Source organism: Pelobates fuscus, chromosome 2 (assembly GCF_036172605.1).
Source record: "Pelobates fuscus isolate aPelFus1 chromosome 2, aPelFus1.pri, whole genome shotgun sequence".
In the NCBI taxonomy this organism is placed as follows: Eukaryota; Metazoa; Chordata; class Amphibia; order Anura; family Pelobatidae; genus Pelobates; species Pelobates fuscus.
In genome coordinates, this window is record NC_086318.1 from 344,159,994 (window position 1) to 344,186,462 (window position 26,469).

At 40.9% G+C, this 26,469-nt stretch overlaps 1 protein-coding gene across 1 annotated transcript in view; it reads left to right on the forward strand.

Annotated features, from left to right (window-relative positions):
• Positions 1 to 26,469, forward strand: part of CCDC170 (coiled-coil domain containing 170) — a 55,201-nt gene that overhangs the window by 17,159 nt on the left and 11,573 nt on the right. The window contains exons 5-10 of the mRNA XM_063441337.1: positions 3,355 to 3,611; positions 8,512 to 8,656; positions 10,330 to 10,515; positions 11,297 to 11,614; positions 24,661 to 24,861; positions 25,283 to 25,456. Of these exons, the coding sequence (XP_063297407.1) occupies positions 3,355 to 3,611; positions 8,512 to 8,656; positions 10,330 to 10,515; positions 11,297 to 11,614; positions 24,661 to 24,861; positions 25,283 to 25,456 (1,281 nt within the window). The remainder of the gene's footprint in view (positions 1 to 3,354; positions 3,612 to 8,511; positions 8,657 to 10,329; positions 10,516 to 11,296; positions 11,615 to 24,660; positions 24,862 to 25,282; positions 25,457 to 26,469) is intronic.

Sequence of the window (26,469 nt, forward strand, 5' to 3'; positions counted from 1 at the left end):
CTGGCTATGGGGGGATAATGTATAATAAACACAGGTTACTGGCTATGGGGGGATAATGTATAATAAACACAGGTTACTGGTTGTGGGGGGATAATGTATAATAAACACAGGTTACTGGTTGTGGGGGGATAATGTATAATAAACACAGGTAACTGGTTGTGGGGGGATAATGTATAATAAACACAGGTTACTGGCTATGGGAGGATAATGTATAATAAACACAGGTTACTGGCTATGGGGAGGATAATGTATAATAATCACAGGTTACTGGCTATTGGAGGATAATGTATAATAAACACAGGTTACTGGCTATGGGAGGATAATGTATAATAAACACAGGTTACTGGCTATGGGAGGATAATGTATATTAAACACAGGCTACTGGCTATGGGGAGGATAATGTATAATAAACACAGGTTACTGGCTATGGGGGATAATGTATAATAAACACAGGTTACTGGCTATGGAGGATAATGTATAATAAACACAAACACAAAAAAAAAAAAAGAATGCAGCTTCAGAATTAATCTAAATTGTATGCTGTCTAGGAGGTGGGAGGGTCTGGGAGGGAGGGTATGCTGCTGATTGGCTGGAATGTGTCTGCTGACTGTGAGGTACAGGGTCAAAGTTTACTCAATGATGACGAATAGGGGGCGGACCGAACATCGCATATGTTCGCCGTCCGTGGCGAACGCAAACAAGCTATGTTCACCAGGAACTATTCACCAGCGAACCGTTCAGGACATCACTAACAGAGAGGTTTTACACCTCCCTGTGCCAAGTGTGGGGACATGTCTACTAAACAGCGATTAGCCAGTGGCCACTTGACGTAATAAAAGACTAGAGACTGGGCAACCATTGGTGTCCAATTACGGTTGATGTGCCCCAACAGCCATTGCTGTGTCTCCGTTGGATAAGGGCTTCAAATTAAAGGACAAAAAATAAAAATAAAATAAAAAATAGTCCAGATGCAACATGTAAAATGAAAAAAGTGCAGCTAATCCATTGTTTTCCCAGTGAGGGATCTGCACAGACTGAATTTGCATGACAGGACAAGCCCTTATTAGGGCTTTCTCACAATTTTAAATATCTAATCAGTCAGAGCTCAGAGTCCTCTGAGTTATCTTAGGACATGCACAAGTATTTTCAGTTCAGATCTTCCTGCCATGTTCCCCCGCCGTATGGAAACAGCTTCCCAGTCACTAGTCTTTTATTACAGGGATGGTGCATGGGTTCATGGGAGAGGCGTAAAGCTGTAATTGTATTAATGTGGAGGTCATATCAAACCCCTAAAGCCTTTTTATTATTATTTTTCTAATGGCCTACAGGCTTAGTCAATAAAAACGCTGATAAATGTGTTTCCGAATCACATTTCCAAGACAATGTTTAAGCTATCAGCCCATTTATCATATTCAGCTGCTATAATTTAATCTAGCATTAAAGGGACACTATATTCACTAAAACAACTTTAGCTTAATGAAGCAGTATGGTGTATAGATCATGTCCCTATAGTTTGCACTGTATATAGCGCTGTATAGCTATATACTGTAGCTATATAAAGTGCTAACTCACAATTGGTTGAGCTATTAAGAGCTCTGCTGTTATGCGCCTGGATGGTACAATCCCCGTCTTTGGATATTTGTAGCTCTGTTCTGTTGTTCTTTCCATCCAATATATATGGGAAACATAATAGAGAGGTCTTATGGTGTAGTATGTACGTACACAAAGTAAAAAATAAAAGGCAGCATCCTACTTACAATATTCAGAGCAATGGCCTGCTCCGGTGTGGAGAGCGTTGGTGGTATTATCCCTACCTAAGATATACAAGATACACCAGGAAATGATGATAGGAATGTATTGAATAAAATAAAAATAATACAAATTTTAAATTATAAATACTTTATTATTAATGTAATAAAAATTATTCATATATATATATATATATATATATAGTAAATTTGGAGTAGATTCTTCCAGTACCAACACTTTAAGAGCAAATCAATTGCTACAGTGGAGAATAGTTAGTCCCTGGAACATGTTAAGTTTAGGTAACTTCTGATGTTCCAGTTACTGCAGAGATGGATTAACAGAGGATTGTAGTTAAGTGACAGATTTGTACAAAAAATGAAAAATGTTAGAACAATTCCCCAACTTGGCTATGCAGTGCAGCGGGAGTCTGACAGAAGGGGGTCAATTGCCGATTGAGCCACCGCCTTGTAGATGTCATGGTCGGCAGCCTCACAGTTCCATTCCTCTGTGGATTAAGTAAGGATGTCTATTGGCAGAATACTGCTGGAGTGGGGCAGCAGGCAGGATTTGTGTGGTCTTTTGCTAGCCCACTAATGTGTTGGTTTATGCAGTGGCTGGCTGTTAGTGTTCTCCATTCCTAGGCTGGGCTTCTGATATTTCCAGAGTACGATGAGAATGCATGTATGTTGTCCACGGAGGTATTTGTAAGATGGGTGTAGCAGGGATATATGATATTATGCCTTACAATTCTTGGAGCCTTGATCTGTCAAACCTATATATAGATTCTGCTGTGTGAAAATTCCCAAAGCTTATGTAGTAATAAAAAAAAATAATCACGTACAATTATTTGGGAAGATAAACATCTTTGCCTACTGTAGTACTCTTCTTACAACCAGGGAAGGCTGGCCGGTTTAGCATTTTTTGTGTGATGTGTATTATTGTATGTTCTAAAACCGTTTATGATACCGTTACCAGGGAAAAAGTTCAAACAATTATCTCCTTCACTTATGCACTTTTTCAAGGTAATGTCTCTTGTCTGGAATCCCCTTCTTATTTAACTGATTTAATTCCTGCAACACTTGAATTCAGTGCACTTTCATACACTGTCTAAGAGCACGTACAGGTGAAATACATTTCATGGTGAATTCTTCTTCTACATCTGTTTCTGTTATTACCTCCTGTATCTGTCTATTCTCCTTTCACTTTTCTACCCTGTCTTTTGTGTTTCCTCCATTTTGATCTCACTTTTCATGCTCTCACTTTTTCAAACTGCATTTCTGCAGTGGATTGCTGTTTTAGAGCCATAAACCAACTATGGACTCTAATGTATTAACCCTTTGGGGCTCGTCAGCATGGTACTAGTTCTGGTTTAGGTCGTTTTGCTGGGATATAGCTAAGTACCAAATAAGTTGTGTTGGGAGCAAAGTTTGATAAAGCACCCTACTGATTCAAAATGTGTTATTGCACATAATCTACATATCTCAAGTAGGACTTTTTCCAAGGTCCTACTTGGCAAACAGTATGACCTTGGGAAAGTAAAACATCATACTAATTGTTTCTTTGTCTACTATGGTTTTAATTAACATGTTTTTCTTACATTTTAAGTTGTTAGACCTTCGGTCCAAGCTTTCTGCCAAAGAAATCTCTCTCCAAGAATGTAAGGCAGAGATTGACAATTATAAGGAAAACACTGCAAGACAATCATCAATGATTGCATCTTTACGAGCCAGAATGCAGGAAACGGAGGAAGAATCAGGAATGCTTGCTACCTCAAAGACAAGAGCGGATTTAGCCATGCAGACAGTTCTTCAGGAAAATCGAGACATGAAAGAGAAAATTCACGAATTTCAGTCTAGGTTAAAGTAAGAAATGCATTTTCCCTCTCAATATTCCTGTGAACATGGTTGGCAATGAAGTTTAACTTTCTGAGTTTAATAATAAATATATAAATTATTAATATTTGATGCTGTTTATAGCTTTTGTGTTTTATCAATCTTATGTCATGAAAAAAATGGTAAAGATGGGATGCATCAAGCCATTTCCCAAGGAGTCATTTTGTCTACAAGCCACCTGGATTGTATATGTAAATTATATAAAGTATTTAAATGAACCCAAACTATCAAAATATGCAACTCAAGATCCTATCAGAATTACTATAAACAGTGATTTTTTTTTTATCCCTCCGTTTGAGTACTTTAAATACTCTGAGGAACACAAGCTAAACATTTACATCCCTAAACACCATTTGCTATGTAGACTGTAGCATTGAACAGGGCCGGACTGGGAATAAAAAGCAGCCATGGAAAAAACACAGATTTTTGATTAATGGATACTCACTGGCACGTACTGATGCCCACACACTCATATACACTGGCGCACAATGATCCATACTCACACACATACAGTGATCCATAATGACACTAACATAGTAATCCATACTGATACATACATTGATCCACACTGACACTCACACACAGTAATCCATAAATTGATCCATACTGACACATACATTGATCCATACTGACACAAACAGTGATCAATATTGACACTCACACACAGAAAACCATACTGACCCATACATTGATCCATACTGTCACTCACACACAGTAATCCAGTAATCCACAGTAATCCATACTGACCCATACATTGATCCATATTGACACAAACATTGATCCATACTGACACATACATTGATCCATACTGACACAAACAGTGATCAATATTGACACTCACACACAGAAAACCATACTGACCCATACATTGATCCATACTGTCACTCACACACAGTAATCCAGTAATCCACAGTAATCCATACTGACCCATACATTGATCCATATTGACACAAACATTGATCCATACTGACACAAACAGTGATCAATATTGACACTCACACACAGAAAACCATACTGACCCATACATTGATCCATACTGACACAAACATTGATCCATACTGACCCATACTGGTCCATACATTGATCCATACTGACAAACATTGATCCATACTGACACATACATTGATCCATACTGACACAAACATTGATCCATACTGACACAAACATTGATCCATACTGACACATACATTGATACATACTAACACATACATTGATCCATACTGACACAAACATTGATCCATACTGACACAAACATTGATCCATACTGACACAAACATTGATCCATACTAACACATACATTGATACATACTGACACACACACACACACACACACACACAGTAATCCATACTGACCCATACTGGTCCATACTGACAAACATTGATCCATACTGACACACATTGATCCATACTGACACAAACATTTATCCATATTAACACATACATTGATACATATTGACACTCACACAAAGTAATCCATACTGACACATACATTGATCCATACTGGTCCATACATTGATCCATACTGACACTCGCACAAACATTGATCCATACTGACAAACATTGATCCATACTGACACATACATTGATCCATACTGACACATACATTGATCCATACTGACACAAACATTGATCCATACTAACACATACATTGATACATACTGACACACACAGTAATCCATACTGACCCATACTGGTCCATACATTGATCCATACTGACAAACATTGATCCATACTGACACAAACATTGATCCATACTGACACAAACATTGATCCATACTAACACATACATTGATACATACTGACACACACACACACACACACACACACACACAGTAATCCATACTGACCCATACTGGTCCATACTGACAAACATTGATCCATACTGACACACATTGATCCATACTGACACAAACATTTATCCATATTAACACATACATTGATACATATTGACACTCACACAAAGTAATCCATACTGACACATACATTGATCCATACTGGTCCATACATTGATCCATACTGACACTCGCACAAACATTGATCCATACTGACAAACATTGATCCATACTGACACATACATTGATCCATACTGACACATACATTGATCCATACTGACACAAACATTGATCCATACTAACACATACATTGATACATACTGACACACACAGTAATCCATACTGACCCATACTGGTCCATACATTGATCCATACTGACAAACATTGATCCATACTGACACATACATTGATCCATACTGACACAAACATTGATCAATATTGACACTCACACACAGAAAACCATACTGACCCATACATTGATCCATACTGTCACTCACACACAGTAATCCATACTGACCCATACATTGATCCATACTGACACAAACATTGATCCATACTAACACATACATTGATCCATACTGACACACACAGTAATCCATACTGACCCATACATTGATCCATACTAACACATACATTGATCCATACTGACACACACAGTAATCCATACTGACACATACATTGATCCATACTGACACATACATTGATCCATACTAACACATACATTGATCCATACTGACACAAACAGTGATCAAATTGACACTCACACACAGAAAACCATACTGACCCATACATTGATCCATACTGTCACTCACACACAGTAATCCATACTGACCCATACATTGATCCATACTGACACAAACATTGATCCATACTAACACATACATTGATCCATACTGACACACACAGTAATCCATACTGACCCATACATTGATCCATACTGACAAACATTGATCCATACTGACACATACATTGATCCATACTGACACAAACATTGATCCATACTGACACAAACATTGATCCATACTGACACATACATTGATCCATACTGACACAAACATTGATCAATATTGACACTCACACACAGAAAACCATACTGACCCATACATTGATCCATACTGTCACTCACACACAGTAATCCATACTGACCCATACATTGATCCATACTGACACAAACATTGATCCATACTAACACATACATTGATCCATACTGACACACACAGTAATCCATACTGACCCATACATTGATCCATACTAACACATACATTGATCCATACTGACACACACAGTAATCCATACTGACACATACATTGATCCATACTGACACATACATTGATCCATACTGACACATACATTGATCCATACTGACACAAACAGTGATCAAATTGACACTCACACACAGAAAACCATACTGACCCATACATTGATCCATACTGACACAAACATTGATCCATACTAACACATACATTGATCCATACTGACACACACAGTAATCCATACTGACCCATACATTGATCCATACTGACAAACATTGATCCATACTGACACATACATTGATCCATACTGACACAAACATTGATCCATACTGACACAAACATTGATCCATACTGACACATACATTGATACATACTGACACACACACACACACACACACAGTAATCCATACTGGTCCATACTGACAAACATTGATCCATACTGACACACATTGATCCATACTGACACAAACATTGATCCATACTGACACACACAGTAATCCATACTGACACATACACTGATCCATACTGGTCCATACATTGATCCATACTGACAAACATTGATCCACACTGACACAAACATTGATCCATACATTGATCCATACTGACACTCACACAAACATTGATCCATACTGACACTCACACAAACATTGATCCATACTGACACTCACACAAACATTGATCCATACTGACACTCACACAAACATTGATCCATACTAACACATCAAAAACATCTTCAAATACACCTCCCACACTCAAATATACACACACCCTAATCTTGGAAATGAACATAAAATACCTGGGTGCCACAGTTCACTGAGCCCACCTTGCTCTGTGCTCGCTCAGCTGCTGGCTGAAAAGCAGCCTGCCTGCAGCTCTGTCTGGCCCCCTGCTCACTCCTCTCCCTGCCTGCCAGCACTTTACACACAGGAAGCAAAACGGCAGAGGACCCGCGTGGGCTGCCCTGCTCTGCCTGATTGCCAGGTCACATGCTTCCTGTGTGTGAAGGCTGTCAGGCAGGCACAGGACTACCTCCCTCCCCTGCTCCTTATGCTTCACTCACGAGCAGCATTGACACTTCACTTTGGAGTGCCTGCTGCTCGCGAGTGGATACAGTACAGTGCGATCTGGAGCTGAGAGGGGACCTTCACTCACTCCTCAGCTCATCAAGCCTCCTACATGAGCGTGTGTACTGGGTGGGGGGAGGAGAAGATTCTGCACTGTGCGTCCCCAAGTGCCCTGGCCCACCAGGAAATTTCCCGGTATCCCGGTGGGCCAGTCCGGCACTGGCATTGAATAGCATTTTCATAGTAACACTGCAGATCGTAATGGCCACAATCAGTATTTAACAGTGATACATATTGGCACTGGCATAGCTATGCTATAGCTAGATAAATTCCATAGAGTGATGTTTGACACCCTGGCATTCAGGCAACAGTATTTATTGCTATTTGCAGAATAAATTGTCCCTTTAACCCATTAAGGACCAAACTTCTGGAATAAAATGGAATCATGACATGTCACACGTCATGTGTCCTTAAAGGGTTAAAGCAGGGGTGCCCAAAATGTTGATCCCCAGAAGTTGTAGAACTTCAACTCCCATGATGCTTTGCATGCCTTACGAATGACAAAGTGTCAAGGAAGCTGTAGTTTTAAAACATCTGGGGATCTAACTTTTGGACACCCCTGTTTTAAAGTATTATTTTTGTTTTTATTCAAATAGTATTAAACATGTTAGAACACATTAGCTTCAGTAAGTTTAATAAGTACTTTCATTTTAATATTTAGTACATATTTGGCTCAGTGGGAGGAAAGCAAGAGTCAAGCGTCACGATACAGTAGAAGCCATGGGCATTTCCTGGATCAGCTCTCTGCCTGCTTGGATGTTGACCTCAAAGGAACAGATGAGTCTGAAGAAATTATGATTTCCAAGGTAATAATAAAAAAACATAACTAGCAACAACATACTGAGGATGAAGCGGTCTATTTCAAAGAGCAGATTGTGGAAGTTATTAAAGGATCACTATAGTGTCAGGAAAACAGTTACTTACCTTATTCCAGCGCCGGGCTCCCTCGGCGCTGGTGACCTCTCCTCCCCCGCCGACGTCGGCTCCCTCTGCCGACGATTTTTCAATGCTTTCCTATGGACGTTCTGCGCGATGGAGGCATAATATGCCTCCAGCGTCGTAGATGCGCTTCTAGTGGCTGTCCGGAAGACGGCCACTAGAGGCTGGCTTAACCCAAAATGTAAACATAGTATGTTTGCATCTGAAGGGTTAAAACCTGAGGGACCTGGCACCCAGACCACTTCATTGAGCTGAAGTGATCTGGGTGACTATAATGTCCCTTTAAGAATGTGCGTATGTTGATATTTATCTCTGTCCATCTCTTTCTCTCTCTCTCTCTCTCTCTCTCTCTCTCTCTATATATATATATATATATATACACATGTTTATATGTAATAGAGTAATTCTTTCTCTCTCTCTATATATATATATATGTTTATATGTAATAGAGTAATTCTGATGCAAAACCAGATTTAAATAACACAAGATTTCAGTTTGTTGTTAAATATATTTAAGCTCCTCAAATTGTGGCCAAATTGAGCTACCCAAGGACCCATGATGATATCTCATTATGTCTAAAAGCTTTCTGAATGTTTTTGTTTTTTTACACAGCTCTTTTGAATCTGTGTGCCCCCCACCAAGTGTAATTACAGATCCCATTTTCTCTAGAGACATGAAAATCTAGCATTGAGACATTATGGAAAACCAGTGAGAGCTTGAAGGAAAATGACTGTGCAGATAGTACCTCCCACTAAACTTTTTGTGTTGCATTGGAGTATAATGGCTATTATATATAATGGCTATAAAGTGTCAACGCACCTTAAACTTTAAAAAAAAAAAAAACATTTATTTACATTACATTATTTACATTTACTTTAATACAGTTTTTTTTGTTTTATACTGACTAACAGCTCCGAGGCTTCTAGTTATATCCAGCTGCAGACTCCAACAGCTTCCGTTTTGTCAAGATGAACTAATGATGATGCTTTATAAAAATTGATTCAATGCAGGCAATGCAGTACAGGGAGCTAATAGCAACAGCTTAAATGCATTAGATTAGAAAATACCAAACTTATTTTATTCTCCCACATATAGGTTTAAAAAAGCATGTGAAGTAGCGATATACCAAATAGCAGCAGCCTACGTGTTTTGTACCTTTTCTACTTTAACTCTTTGATTGCGGACAATTACTTTTTTTTTTGGCATTAATACACAAGTCAGACAATGCAACCTGCTGTCTATCTCCTTATCTGACTTCTTCTGGCAATATGACTGAATACACAATGTGCACATTTTGACTGTCTCCTGCAGGTTACAATAACCATCACAAAATTAAATGACAGGCATAACTATAAATTAAAAGCAGATCTGTACGTTTCGCAAATTCACAAATTCATTTTATTTCAATACGCTCTGGTGGTGTAAACTGTGAAATATATAGATCAAATATAATCTGTTCTTTTAAGAAACGTCATCTGAGATTTAATTGCATTGACCACAGATGTAACAGTAACCTATTGTTGTTTATGTTTTATGACAGGTGAAGGAGCTGAAGAAACAAAACATTGAATTGAAGGGTCGTGTGGCTACTCTTGAAGGAACTATTAATGTCCATGAGACGGAATCAAAAGCCAGCAGAGAAACTATCATGAAGCTAGTTAAAGAAGTTAAAAGAGAGCAAAAAAAGGGCTCGTCATTCACCCAACAGATTGACAACCTTCATAAGGTGTGTGAATTCTGATCCTACTGTGCGTGGAAGAAGGATAATCATTGTGTATGACTATAAAACATATATAATTTTAATACAATTTAATAAATATTTTTTCATGTATAACCTACTTCAAAATTACAAAATAACTTTTTTTTTTTTTCACCAGAGTTTTAAGAGATGTACGTTATTGTAATTGGCAAACTGTACATAACCTGTATAAATGCAAGAATCTGATCATAGTTACAAGATGAGTTTTCTGCTTGCTTAAATCCCATTTGTTGTACTATAGATACATACTCCAATTATACATACCATGATCTTTAATTTAAATAATAGACTGTATTTTTTTTTTTTAAATAAAATGTAATAGAATTGACATTCAAAATTAATCATTATGTTAAATGCAGTGGATTATATGTGTTCATGTGCATTGGTGCACAGACAGATATTCAATCACAACCAAGTCAATCATGGTGTGGTCAGTACAGACATGCATGACTGTTCCCCCAAACAGAAGGCAATAAGATCACTGTATAGTTTTACAGTAAAAATATATACGATGATTTTATCCATATAATTAAAATGTCAGCAACCACACAGGCCACACAATTTATAGCAGGAGTAACTACATTTCTTGCAAATGCAGTTACTACTTTCAGCATTTTTGTCATCATTATCCTTTAATCAAATGTATTTTGTCTTGTTTCCCCCTGTATACATTTATAGTTCTGAAAAACACATTTAAAACACCATATTATAAAAAAGTGTTTTTATTTTGTATGTGCTTGCATCACAGAGTCTAGAAAGTGTCACAGATGCCAAGCAGGATTTTGAAAGGGAAGTTCGATTACTTCAAGACAGGTTGACAGCCTCCCAGAGGGCCTGGGAAGTCAGCAAGCAAGAGCTAAATGAGGTCAAGAAGAACTCAGCTGAGCTTGATATGACTTTGAAAAGTAAACTTGGAGAGATGAAGGGAGCTCAAAGTCTATTTCATTCATTCAAAGAAAATGTTGCTGCAGTTCTCAGCCAAAACTTGACCACTGTGAAACCAAAAGAGGAGTCCATCTTGGAGAGGATACATGATTTATGCAACAAAGCAGAAAACAAAAGTGCAGTAAGTTATTGTTGCTTCCTTCTAACGTTCATTAACAAGTACTTTATTTTTAGCAGTAAAATCATACATTTATTACTGTACATTGGAGAAAGTCTTTTTCTACCAAGCGAAAACTATAAAGATAGCATGACTTATCTGAATACTTGTGTGGATGGCTTTACACTAGCCACCATATTTCAGTTGTCCCTAAACACTCCAAAGTCCACTTCAAATTCAGCTATGCCATGCACATGTCTAATTACTGCATTAAGCACTACTATTATTTTTGACATATTTGGCCTGTGCAGCTTAAAGAATCTAAGCAACAGTATCAAATAAATTCTGTTATGTAGACAATCTGTCTGAAAAGGAACTATAAAGAAACTGCAATCCTAATTTTATACAATGTATGAAAATGTTTAGGCCTCACAGGTGACTTGATTTTCTGTGTTTTGGTTTTCTTTTAGAATTGTTATACATGTGCTATGATAAACATAATCTGTATCAGAGTTTCTCAAAAAGGCAGTGGTCTGCAGGAGTTATAGAAATATACAACACAAAAAATACAATAGGTACAAAAGTAATAAAAATAATACTTATCAACAGTAAACAAACAGCCTCCCACAGATCACCTCCCAAGTAGTGGTCTTAACAAGCCATATAAATATACAAACACATGTAGGATGCAGCTGATATATAAAAAAAATAAAATAAACAGAACATAGTGTAAAACCATTAAACAATAAAGAACACATGCTGTTTTAAATTGCACTCACAAGATGTTTGAATAAGAAGCGCTCCAAAGGTGCCTCCCCCGAAGTAGACTTGCACAATCCTTCTCAGGATCAGGTATGACCATAATTCAGGAACCAAACAGGACTCCGAAAGGTAGATGGGCGTATAAAATATGATTTATTTGGTAAAAAAGTTTAAAATATTGGTTTTACGCGTTTCGTCCCAGCATTGGGACTTTCTTAGAGACCAAATTATGAATAAAAGCAGTGACAATTACAATGCTCCCAAAGGCATCCTAATCCCACCATCCCATGAGTCTCTTCAAATAGGGCTCGTCCCTCAAATTAATTGGTGCTCCAGCAGGTGTCTTCTTTACTTCCTAATTCCATTGGGGGGTCCACTCTCCACTTCACCTGTAAGTCAGTATGTTGTAACGAGCATCTCCTCTCTTAGCTGATTCAGATTCATCCGATTGGCAGAAACCGGAAGTTATGTCAGAGACGCACTTCTGTGCGTTTCAACGAGCACTTCCGTGTGTTCCAACTGATCTAGTGATCCAAGATGGCAGTGCGGTCCACCGTGGATCCGGTGTTCTATCAAAAAAGCATACCCCGTGAAAAATACATACCCTCGTCACTTCCGGTGACGCGGCCGCACCAAAGTAACGTTGGGACGGGGGGTGTGCGCCACCGCGCAAGAGCACACCAACTAGGTAGGGATTTTTCACGGGGTAGGGGTACTTAACGCCACAGTGCGCACGCGCGGCTCAGTACTCCCGTCGGAGGTACAGCGCGCGTGCGCACTAGTGGCAAGGGAGCACTCCACACACACCGCGCGTAAATTGGACAAATATTGGACAATATTGGAATATTGGACTAATTGCTGTTTTCTGCCTAAGCCTTCTCAAAGGCAACATGCATTAACCATACTTTTTTTCAATATCGTTATTGTCACGATTGTACCATATGCTCATATCATATTGTTTGTTTGTAACTGTTTTGGATAAAAATAATAAAAAATATCTCCTGCTCCGCTAGACACCAGTCATATTTGAGTTGGTGGTGTTGCAACCTCTATTTCCCTTTCTGGAAGTACCTAAGAAGTAAAGATCTAGCATAGCCGCTTGAGTTTCCAGGCAACTGAAAATGAAAGCAATTATGCCTGGTCTTCTTCCCTTGATGTAGTCTCATTGTCAGAGGTTCTTGTAGATTTCCATGAAGAGGAATATAGACACCTTGAATATGAATGCAATTCTATTTCTGCACAGTAGATGGCAATTATCTATCTGTCAAATTGATAGAGACTTTTAATGTACGTATTTAGTTGTGTTGCATGAAATATTGCAACACAGTCAGTCATTTCGTACGTGTTGTTATTAGATACACGTAACCAATGTTAAGGCTTTTAAAATGTACCTGTTTACTAAAAGTCATCTGCTTTTTTTTGAGTGGGAGGCAGAGGTAAGCATTTTTGTTCTATGTAGAATATATCGAAAATTATGTAAAGTTAAAATTTTTCTCAAAATCCTGCAACGCACATAGAATATATTACAAAAATGTGTAAAGTTGCATTTGCTGCCTTTTAGAATTCTAAAAGGAGTTAACCTTTCTGCTTTCTGAGTATTTCTTCCAAAACAGTATGAATAAAATAAATTTTACTAGACTTGCACACGGTGAAAAAATTTGGATTAGCCAAATTGGTTTGTCTGGAAAAAAATTTAGTTCAGGGGGGCCGAAATGTGATCATAGGGAGTTTCAGTTCAGATAAATTTTGTGAGATGTGAATGATTAGATAAAAATTATTCTGACAAAACAAAAGACATGAAAATGGGCCAATCAGTATACTGCAAAATATATGCATAATATAAACATTATGCATATATTCTGCGGTACACTGAAAGGTGCAGTTTCCTGGCATTTAGTTCACAAATCAAGTGAAAAGTAGTCATTAGAGGGAAAAAAGGAGGAGCAGTACATATTATTATATATTTAATATATAATTTAATTTGGGGAAACCTTCAAATCCCTGCGCTAGAGAGCTTGCCGTAAGTCTGACACGTCGTTATACAGGTAAGTCTTAAAGTGAGGACTACCTGTATACAGATTTCTAAAAAAAAAAAAAAAAATTCCCTGTATTGGTCACTTCTCACGTGATCGGTGAATAAAATCGACATTTAGTGTCTGTCCCTTAACCATCAATCAACTTTTTTCCAATTAATCATGTCCTTTATTGGTACCACCGACGAAACTCTGAATCAGGAATCAAACAAAACTGTTTGTTCAATGTCCGTTTAATTTAATTCACGTCATTGTATAGCGTTTCTAAGTTACAGAAGTCAGACGACATGCTAATCGCCCAAAATTTAGATGAATAGAAATTTGTTTAAAACTGAATGTACAAGTCTAAGTCCTACTTACCATCAGCTTATGGAGATATTAGAATGTATTTGCTATATTTTTAAAACCTGTGAAAAACAGTGATAAATGTAAGACATGACTTCATGTAGGCGGTAGATCTCATTAATCCCCTGAGGGGGTACCCAGGCTGGCGATTTAGAGATATGCTGTTGCTGGGTTTTCAGGGATAAGAGGCCGAACCCTGGCATGGTTTCATGTAGGCAGTAGATCACATTCATCCCCGAGGGGATACCCAGGCTGGCCTGTTGCTGGGTCTTCAGGGATAAGAGGCTGAACCCTGGCATGCAGTGGACCATTTTCATCCCCTGAGGGAGAGGTTGGGTCCAACCCCCGGTCACTAAGGTGGGTACCCAGGCTAGCCACTTTTACAATAGTGCGTTGCTGGGCCTTCAGGGCTTAGAGGCTGAATCCTGGCAGGGCTACAAAAATATTGCCTGGTGAGCATATAAGAAAATTCTAGGCCTGCATAAGCAGACTCCTTCCAAACTGCTGTGAAGGACAGGAAAAAAAGACTGCCTGTTGAAAGGGGGAGGATCTATTTATACCAGTTTCAGAGTTCTATTTCCTGTCCTTTCTGCTGTGAGGGGAGGAGCTAACCCATGAGTAAATGCTGCCATGATTTGTCAGGAAAACTGAATACCTATCACTGTAGATGTTCTAGTCACATTGCAAGTCTGTAATAAGAGTCTGAAAAGCATGGAGAGTCATTTTAATTGTGTTCTCTTAGTAAGGATACTGTTTGCATACTATTTATGCTTTTAATTGTGAGATGGCTTTATATCAGATTTTTTTTGTTTAATATTGTTTAATACAGACATAAACCATGGACATTTTAAACTTTTTCATCTCTGGTTTAGTACTTTTCTGGTTGGGGTACTTTTTATTTTTTAATCATGTTTTGTATCTGTATATATACGTATATGTGTATATATATGTAAAAAACAGATAACATTTGTATCTTGTAATACCTTTTTTATTGGACTAACAGAATTTTCTAATGACAAGCTTTCGGGAGAACCTCCCTTTCTCAAGTCTGAAGCATTTCTGAGCAAGACGACACATAGAATTCAAAGTTGACAGATAAGTGCACAGTGCAGATAAGACACAGGTTTGATAGAAAATAGACAACATTCTTGCAGAGGATCATAAATATCGTTCAGATTAAGAGCCCATTGGGCCTGGTGCTGACAATTATGATGGGTCTAATTACTGAATCTTATCGACCGAAAACACTAAAACAGTTATACTTCCCAAGCGTCATGTATCTGGTGGAGGTGATCAGGCCCAGTGCAAGGATTTTTGGCTACACAGGCAAAGACACATTTTGCCGTCCCCCTCTGTGGAAGAATTCTCGGGTCAGAGATGATGCAAGGATACTCCAAACACTTCAGACACAGGTCGTTGAAGAACATAGGCTATTTATTGTTTTGCAGCTGCAAAGTCTCAGTCAGACAATATTCTTGGAATACCCAACTGAGCAAGCGTTTACAAGAGAACAAAGAATATATACCACAAATGACGTATTCCATACGTATACAAAGAATACAAAAATGACAACTACATTACTATAGTAACATCCAATTATTAAACTAATGCTTATCTCTTACATATGTTATCTAATAGTGGGCGTTCCTGACCTTCCACACATGCGCCCTGGTCCAAGATAGTTGCACAGTAGTTTTAACCATGTGAGTACTGAACTTTACTTAAACATCCTGTAGCTTCTACCACACATCAACCCTCCAAAAAAAGAACTGCGTCTTCACCTGTGTGTCTTGTAGCCCCCTTTTGAATTTCTTACACCCTTTAGTGTTTCATATCTCCCTTTTCTTGAATGTCTAACCCCCTTTTGCCCCTTTGTGCGTCTTACACCCACTCTAGTGTATTTACCCCACCTTGTGTGTATCTTACAACCCCCTTGTGTATCACTTACTTCCACTCAGCCCCTTTGTATGTCGCTTTCTTCCCACCAGCACCTTTGTGTTTCTCTTAATTCCTCCCCCCGCCCCCGCCCCCACCCCCTTTTTTTTTCCAATTCTTTATTTTTGTTGTGCAATTAAAAACGATTAATGATTAAAAACGAGCTCGTATTGGGGGGGGGCGGAGCCTGACTAGCAAGCGAGTAAGACGTGCTCTGCTTGAGCTCCCGTCGGACGGCAACATAAACGCCAGGAATCGGGGGGTGCAACCCTGAAACACCCGCAAAACGAGGCTACTCAGCTTGGGGAACCCAGTGCACACCCGCAGATACCTGATTTGCCACCAGGAAAGCCCGGGATCCGAAGCGGAAGGCTGTGGCCTACAAGAGAGGACGGGCTGGGAAGACGGCCGCTTCCTGCTAGCCGCTCATAGCCACAGACGAGCACAAATCATCCCCCCCCCCTTTGGACCGGTGGGGGTTAACCCGGTCCCCGCCACACAGAACCAGCCCGGTCCCTAATCTGCTGATGCAGCCGGCAACCTCAGCTGACGGACTGGAGGAGCAGGCCTCTAAGATGGCAGCCATAAGCGACGACTACACTCCTGGAAAGCAGCAGCAGCCTGCATCACCAGACCTCAATCTACCGGTGAGAGACTCTCTGAACGCAATTTTTTATAAATTCTGGACTCAGCTACTGGCCCACACAAGACTGGCTGCTGACATACCTCTCACTGGCCCACCTACAGCACTAGCAGGCGGCTCCAAGAGGATTGGGAAACCTCAGAAAGGCACTAAAAACCGCCAAGCACCAGCAACTCGCATGAATCGCCCACCTGGACAGAGGGCAATGAGGGGATTGACCCGCAGGTACCGGCCACACAAGCGGAGGGCCGCAGACGCCACACGGCAACACGCGCCAGACCCATGCACAGCCCAACGCACCCACCCGCCGGGAAAGACCCTGTCCCCTGAAAGGACCCCAGGTTCGTGGCAGGAAGGTACCAGCCCTCACACGGACCCAGGGATGAAGACAGGGGCGTATTAGCCGCGAGGCAAACAAGGCATTTGCCTTGGGCGGCATTTTCCAGGGGGCGGCAAAAAAAGCCGCCCCCAAATGCCCAAGGCAAATGTCTTGTTAGCCTCGCGGCTAACAAGACATGCTGGGCGGTCGGGCGGCGCTGGCGGGCGGCTGACGAGGGAGCACTTCCTCTGAGCTGTCTGCTCAGCTCCCTCGCACGCCGCAGAGTGAGGCTGGGAGCCGGAATATGACGTCATATTCTGGCTCCGCCTCCCAGCCTCACTGTGCGGCGCGCGAGGGAGCTGAGCAGACAGCTCAGAGGAAGTGCTCCCTCGCCAGCTGCCAGCCAGCGCCGCCCGACCGCCCAGCAGCCACTGGACCACCAGGGAGTGGTGTCTGTGAGTGTGAGCGTGTGTGTCTGTTAGTGAGTGTGTGTGTCTGTTAATGTGAGTGTGTGTGTCTGTTAGTGAGTGTGAGTGTGTGTCTGTTAGTGTGTGTGTGTCTGTTAGTGAGTGTGAGTGTGTGTCTGTTAGTGAGTGTGTGTGTGTGTCTGTTAGTGAGTGTGTGTGTGTGTGTCTGTTAGTTTGAGTGTGTGTGTGTCTGTTAGTGATTGTGAGTGTGTGTCTGTTAGTGAGTGTGTGTGTGTCTGTTAGTGAGTGTGAGTGTGTCTGTTAGTGAGTGAGTGTGTGTGTCTGTTAGTGAGTGTGAGTGTGTGTGTGTGTCTGTTAGTGAGTGTGTGTGTCTGTTAGTGTGTGTCTGTTAGTGTGTGTGTGTGTCTGTTAGTGTGTGTCTGTTAGTGAGTGTGTTTGTCTGTTACTGTGTGTGTGTGTGTCTGTTAGTGAGTGTGTTTGTCTGTTACTGAGTGTGAGTGTGTCTGTTAGTGTGTTTGCCTGTGAGTGTGTGTGTCTGTTAGTGAGTGTGTGTGTGTCTGTTAGTGTGTGTGTTTGCCTGTGAGTGTGTGTGTATGTTAGTGAGTGTGTGTGTCTGCTAGTTTGTGTCTGCTAGTGAGTGTGTGTGTCTGTTAGTGTGTGTGTTAGTGAGTGTTTTTGTCTGTTACTGAGTGTGTGTGTGTTTCTGTTAGCGAGTGTGTGTTTCTGTTAGCTAGTGTATGCGTATCAGTCAGTGAATGTGTGTGTGTGTATTTAGAATGCGGGGCGGGGTAAAGGTTGGGTGGGGTTGGCGCGCGGGGGGGGGGGGGGGGGGCGCCTGAGCTTTGTCCTGCCTAGGGCAGCACAAAACCAGGATACACCACTGGCTGAAGAGGCACCATGTCCACAAAGGGCTGCTTAGCCGGCTTGCTGTATATCCACGACTGCTCCTATACCCACCTGCGTACAGGAATCGGATGATAAGTCTGGCAGGGAGATGCAGCTGCAGTGTGGGGCTGGAACTGCACACAGCGGGACTAGAATGTTTATAATATACCTGGACACTCTACGACCTAATTGAGCTCTATGTAATGTATTGCCACACCATACATCAGCTTCCACTAACTACACTGCACAGCATGTCCGCATCCCACAGTGGTAATAGCTTGCAGATACAAGTAACCTCACACTTACTTACTCACACCAAACAAGCTACAGCAATGTTACTCATCACTCAACACCTCATAGCCTAAACACACACGGTATAGAACATCTATACAATAAACGTTAGTCGACTATGGCTAGACCACAAACCATGCTAAAAACGAGCTCGTATTGCCACAACAGCATTCACAAGCTTTATACCGTCATACATTTCGAAACAGAAACATGGCAAGTGAAGGAACATGTGTGGTACAGTAAATATGTGTGGTACAGTTGTTCACCAGAGGTAGCGTAACACATCCCAACACAGCATTTGTGAGATTTGAATAAAGACATCATGAACATAATTCTATGGGGGTGGACAAAGAGAGAAGTAGGTACGCTATGTCATAAACTGTATTAGTTAACATAAAATACCAATGGACAGGTAGAGTTAATTATAACTGAGTCTCAAGTAGAGTACATAAGGTATAGTTAGATAAGCGTGTGCAAATAAGAGGCCTATTTAAGGATAGCCTAGTATATTATTATTAACTGAAAACACAAAAATAAACTGAAAGAATACACATGGCTATGAAAGATCTGCCTTGTAATTCCAAGCCCCCTTAGCCAATACCTGTGAATGGAAGGCCTGTACCCCATAAGAGCAAGAGTTTATCGAAGCACAAAGGGGCACTCCCCCAGCTCCGCTGGCTGCGGATCTCCCACCCCGCGCCTCCGTGAGTCAGGCAGCATCCAGCTTTAAGGCTCCATAATTGCCTCAATGCACACCCCAGGCCTTGCTGAGCGGGAATCCCTTGACAGCGCTGGTTGCACTTAGTGATATGGCCCCCTCCGATATGCTGAGCAGGTGTACAGCATCGGGACTAGGGGCAGGTTGTCTGCGAGGTCTTGTCAGCCACAGGTCCCGTCTTCTGCTCTTCACCACCCATGAAGTGCTCAGGGTTTGCTGCGGAAGCTGCACGGGAGTCTGGCCCCCCAGGGAAGCTTTAGAGCCCGACATACCCTTAGGGATCTCACCCGATCTTCATGTGTCAAGTTTGGAGGGCGAGGTGAGCTGATGCATGTGAGTTGCTGGTGTTGATGTATCCGAGGTATGTGAGTGGGTCAGCAGAACACACTGTTGCCTAGCCACTATTTTCGCCCAGAATTTGGTAAAGATGCAATCCAACTTACTCAGAGTTGTAAGGTAGGCCTCGGCTGGGCCTCCGGCTATGAACGCCGTTATCTTAGGAGTCATGAGGTGTCTCCGTATACAGCAGTCTTAGGAGCCTAGGAGAAGTGGTGGGTGATTCCCTGGGGCTGGGATAACCCCTACCGGGCCAAAGAGGAGTAAAGGGGGGGAGTGCAGTCTGCTGTAAATTACAATATGTGGCATCCGGAGAGCCTCCGTCCCTCCGACACCAGTCAGGCTTGAGGGCCGCAAGAAGTTGAGAGACGGTGTTCTGGGTCAGGACAGTGCCAAGTCTGGTACCATACGAGTCCCCAGGGACCCCACTGTGCATTTATTTTGGTTTTGTGGTGATAGTTGCGAGATGGCATGCAGAAAAAGGCTTAATTAGCAGGTTTTGGTCAGGAGCTCGCCTTGCATGCGTCCGCTCTGCCTGCCAGTCAGGCACCGTCCCCCTTTGTATGTCTCTTTCTTCCCCCATTCACTTTCTTTGTCTCTTTCTCTCCCTAGTCCTTTTCTGTTTCTTTTTCTCCACTTAGTTGCTTTCTGTGTCTGTTTCTCCCACCACCAGCCCCTTTGTGTGGCTCTTTCCTCCCAAACCATACAGACACAGATATACAAGTACAAATACATAAATGCACAAAGACACAACCATACACGCACAAAGCCATAAAAGTAACACAAACAAACAGTCATACAAGCTAGAAAAGAGGAAGGCTGACAGAAAGGGATTACAAAGCAGGTCCTCCCAATCGTCAGTCTCAATACCCCTGAATAGAATAGTCCATAGTAGTGGCTAGGAGTTGCCGGTATGGGACATACATGCAAAATATGAAAAATAATAAATTTTTATTGGTCCCTTCTAGGGAAAAAAAACACGATAAAGTATAAAGTAAAGGAAAATAAATTAAATTAAATTAAGAGTGTATATACAGTGTAAAAAGTGTATATACAGTTAGCAAAAAATGACAGAGTAGGGATCCTCTATCGAGAGGTGACCTCACAGCAAACCTTGTTATCAAGAAATAAATATATAGATTGCAACAGTGTTTCAGACGCTATAAGTAGCTATTAATCTGTGTCTAGGGAAAGACAGTGGTGTCACCCTAATGAAGTTGCAAAGTAGCAGAGTCGCTAGAGAGGAATGACAACACAAACCTCCCCTCACAAGGTGTGCAAAGCAATAGGGTGTAGTACTTAGAGAAAATATATGATTTAAGACCGACGTCCTAAAAGCTGGCCCCAGATAATAGAGCTGATTAGCATACGTCCCTCCTTTGTTGAATAGCGGACAGTGGACCCCTAATATGGATAACCCACTAGCTGTAAATAGAGGGTAGAGCTTAGCATCTCATGCAGTGATACTGCAGTGACGAGAGCCTGTAAAAAAAATCGTTGGCTCCTAGTGTTCCGTCACTAGAGGTATGTTGCTCAGAACGCACGAAACAAAGACAAAAATCCTAATACAGAGTCTAAGTCTGAAGGATAGAACGATGGATAACAGCCCATCAGGGAACCAAACAAATGCTGGACTGGTCTATTAACAAGTAAAGCTATAAAACAGCTCACTGCCTACAATAAATATGATAAGGGCTACAGTAGGCCGTCTGGGTGCTATGTTAGCAGAAAGAGGCAAGTGCTGGCTGAGCCCTAAAGTCTATATTTAAGAGGCATACATTCCCTTATAGCTGCTGCACACGTCTGTTTAAACAAAGCTCGGACCCCAAAGGTCCCCGGACTGGCTAATGCTAACTAAACATCAATTCCTATTATTGAGAGGTAAAAAGCTTCCAAGTGCTAGTAGTAAGTAGATAGATCCCTAATAGAATCTCGGACCAAATGGTCCCGGTATCCGCTCAACGCGCGTTTCGGCGCTTAACCTTGCACCTTTGTCAAGAGCTTACCGGTATGAGTAAGCCCGCCGTATTTTTAAAGGGCATGAGCCCGCCCATCAGACTGCCGACGTCATCATCACATACGAGCGGCATTGGTCGGTGGGCGGGGAGTGAATGTTTGAGTGGCATGTGCAGCCGTCCGGCAGGGGGGTAACAAAGAAGTTAACCCTGTGTTTGCCAGAGTGCTGGATAGATGCCAAAGGAAGTCCCAGTAGGGACTATAGTGGAAATTATCATATTGCCGAAGAGAGTTGGAGCCTATTACTGCAGGCAAACGTATGAATAAGTGTTATTGAGAGTTTGAGATGCAGAGTCTCTTAATGTTAAATAGAATGAACAATTGAACAGAAAATAGAATGAAATATATTTGAAAAAAGTGTATAATGTACCGAGAAGACATAAACATATTAAAAATATATATATATATATACATATGTACATGCAAGCAAAGAAGAAATTAATAGATTGTCTGGATAAATAGAAGATATTACGACAGGGAGTAATAGAGGGTGTAGTACATGTATTGGAGACATGTCCCAAAGAGTGTCAGCACCCTCAGGGTTGCTGCATCTCCAAAGGGCCGGTGATACATGTACATATTAGGTAAAAATAGGACCTTATTTTTCCCCTTATTGGACCTTATATGGGGGGGTCATTAACTGATATAGTGGTGAGTATTTTTAGTCAGTTTGACCACCCTATCATAGGTATAGGGTATGTTATGGATTTACAAGTGTTAGTCATAAGAAGGAATAACTTATTATTATTCTTTTTCCTCTTTATTTCCCCTTTTAGCCTCTCTATTGTGAGGGACCCTCGTAAGCTATCGTGATATATTTATTTATATAAATGGTGCGAAAGAAAAACCTTCATTTAGACCCCTAGGTTGTAAAGTCTTGAGCCTGTATATCCAGAAGCTTTCACGCTGTCTAAGGAATCTATCGTAGTCACCCTTCCTCTTATCTCGTTTCACCAATTCAAGGCCACAGAAACGCAGACCATGTGATTTGCCTGAATGTTGTTCCCTTAGGTGACGAGCAATTGGTGTTTCAATAGTTAATTTGGGTGATCTAACGTGTTCCTTTATCCTTTCTTTGAAGGGGCGAAAGGTTTTACCTACATATTTACAATTGCATTCGCAAGTGAGTAGGTAAACTAGGCCTGAAGTGTTGCAATTAAAAAAAGATGCAACGTTAAAGGTCTGTTTGTTGTCACTGTCAGTCACTTTCTTAGAATCACGTTTAATATATTTGCAGGCGACACATCGCCCGCATTGGAAAGTGCCAGTGATGGGTCTATGGAGCCATGTTTTGATCCCCGAGCGTACTGGTTGAAAGTGGCTGGGGACCAGGAGATCTCTTAAATTCTTGCCTCTACGTGCCGTGATGTCTACTTTTGGACCCAAAATCTTTTTTAGGTGCACATCCCCAGTTAGAAGTGGCCAGAATTTTTGTATTCCGGATTTCACTTTGTCCCAACCAGCATCGTAGGTTGCAATCAAGCGAGGGCTGGAGATAGTGGGTGGTGTAGGTTGGCTAGCACTCAAGAGAGTCTCTCTCTCAGACTCCAAAGCTCGTCTATAGGCTCTCTTTAAGCACCGATTGGGGTAGCCTTTTTCCTTGAACTGTGATCTCAGGACATCAGCCTGAGTCTTAAAATCCTGCAAGGTACTGCAATTTCTGCGTGCCCTAAGGTACTGTCCTATGGGGATACCTTGTTTAAGGGGTTTTGGGTGAAAGCTGTCCCAATATAGAAGACTGTTTGAGGCAGTCGGTTTTTTAAAAAGTGTAGTTTGGAGAAATTGATTTTCAATCGAGACAGTCAGGTCCAGGAAATTGAGGGTTTTCCCTCCAAACTCAGAAGTAAATCTCAGATTGTGGACATTTTCATTTAGGAGGGCTACAAACCGATTAAAGTCATCAATCGTGCCTTTCCAAACAATTAAGATATCGTCTATATACCTAGCCCAAAGGTGTATCAGGGGGGCAAAAGGTAAAAATCTGGGTCATACAAGCAACCAGTCATGCACAGACATACAGGCAACCAGTCATACAGAGACATAAAGACACAGTCATACAGTGATAGATTTTAGTAAATACATCAGATGTGTAAATATAGCTTAGCAAAATAGCATCAATTTAGCACTGCATCCAAACCCCATCCTCTTGTTTTTAATTTTATTTAAATGTTTGCTAGTAGACTAACACCAAGCATTGTTTAACAGGCCAAAAATGTCCTGTGAGAAATTATAGCAGGAGTTTCTAATGCTGCTGAGCATATAGCATGTTTCTTATAGAAGGTGAAATTTGTTGCATATTTCACAATGACACAGTGAAATGTTTGTGTTAAGCTATACTATCTTCGTTGCTCATATGTAGATGGTAACACAGTTGGAAACTCGAATATGCAAATTGAATGAACAACTCCAGACCCAGACTGACCTGCACCAGGAAGCCTTGCACAGGGCAAAAAAGGCAGAACAGCAGCTAGACGACCTCAGGGGCTGGATCAAATTAGCAGAAGGGGAACTGGTGACCGGTGATGTAATGAGGGACACACTTAGTAATGAGAAGCAGAAGGTAAGTTCTAATTCTATATCGGAAAATAAAAACAGGTTCTAACAATCGTTGGTTTGTATTAAATATTATGAACATTAAGTGCTCTAATCAAACTATAACATGCTCTTTTGCCAAACTCCCCTCTTAAATCACCGCCATTTAGCTCAATCAAAATGGAAACTAGAATGTTTATGCACATCATGCTCTTCTCCATTGGCACATCTGCTCCTAGCAAACTAATGTTTCCCTTTAATTTTCTCACTGCGGAAAATTACCTGATAGTTGCAAAGCCTTAATGGGTTATGGTGTCAGAAAATGTTGTGTGAGAAATTTAAGGATTGTTCCAATAAATTAATTTTTATTATCCTCTGCAAGACATCCTCTTTTCATGTTTGCCTTTTTCCTGGTTAACGTAAATTTCCTTCCTTTGTTTCTTTCATAGTACATGAAGTTCTTGGAGACTCTCTCGGATAAGATGAAGCTAGAAAGGGTGACTGCTGATTTGGGCTATGACATGCGGCTGGAAGCCATCCTTACCAGAGCCGATCAGCTGGTCAAACGTGAATCAGATGCTGTAATTGAAAACAAGACTTTGGCTCATGGTTTGCAAAGAAAGGTAATCATTAAATTCTCAACACTCTGAATATTTAAAATCAATAACTTTCCCTTTTCAGACAGAGCATTCTAGTAATTATTTTATATATATATATATATACTGTAAGTCTGTACCTCACGTTTGTTGTCCTGCTGTCAACCGTAGTAGTTTAAGTCAGGTCCTACACTAAATGTACCCCAACCACTTCATCTCAATAAAGTGATCTGGGTACCATGCTCCCACAGTTTTATTCTTGCAACTGAATGGCAATGTTTTCATTCAGTAAAAACCAAAATATAAAAGTTACCTGTGCTCTTACCAAATCCCAATGCATATTTAAATAAATGGAGGTTATATAGTAACTCCAATGGCCATTAGATGGAAGCCCACCTGCCACATCAAGGCAAATCTCTTAGGTCCTACAATGAGTATTCACCTTGCTTCCTTGAGATTTAGGCAAAAATATCTCTAATGAGACAGAGAGAGGTATTTTTATAAACCCCTTCATACTTATTAACCCTTAATAGGGAACGCATGGAGAGGCCGGCAGATTTGTAACATGGCTGTGTGATACAAAAGTGAATACAAATACACAAAAACAAGTCCTGCGCTCAAACTCCCACTACTCTCGGGCAGCAGCAATGGCCATAGTACACAACAGCCGCAATACATACAGTAAAAACCAAAGTAAAAAAGTTACCTACGCTCTTCCCAAATCCCTATGCACATTTAAATAAATGTTTTCATTGCAGGGTTTAAATTTCAATAGTAGTTGTCACTCAGAAAACAACTAGGCATGCTTCCTCTGAAATAGCAGAGTGTCAGATGGTCTCAGAGAGATTGGTGCAGTGTGGCTTTTTGCTGCACATGCTTTTTCCTATAGGAAAGCATAAATTGGCTGAGTTCATTGATCTTGATGATCTAAACCAAGGAAGTGGAACAGCAGCTCGGAGACTGGTGCAGCGAGAGATAAAAAGGTAAGTAGACTACCTTTTTTACTCCCTACAGGAGGGGCCGATAACCATATAATAAAC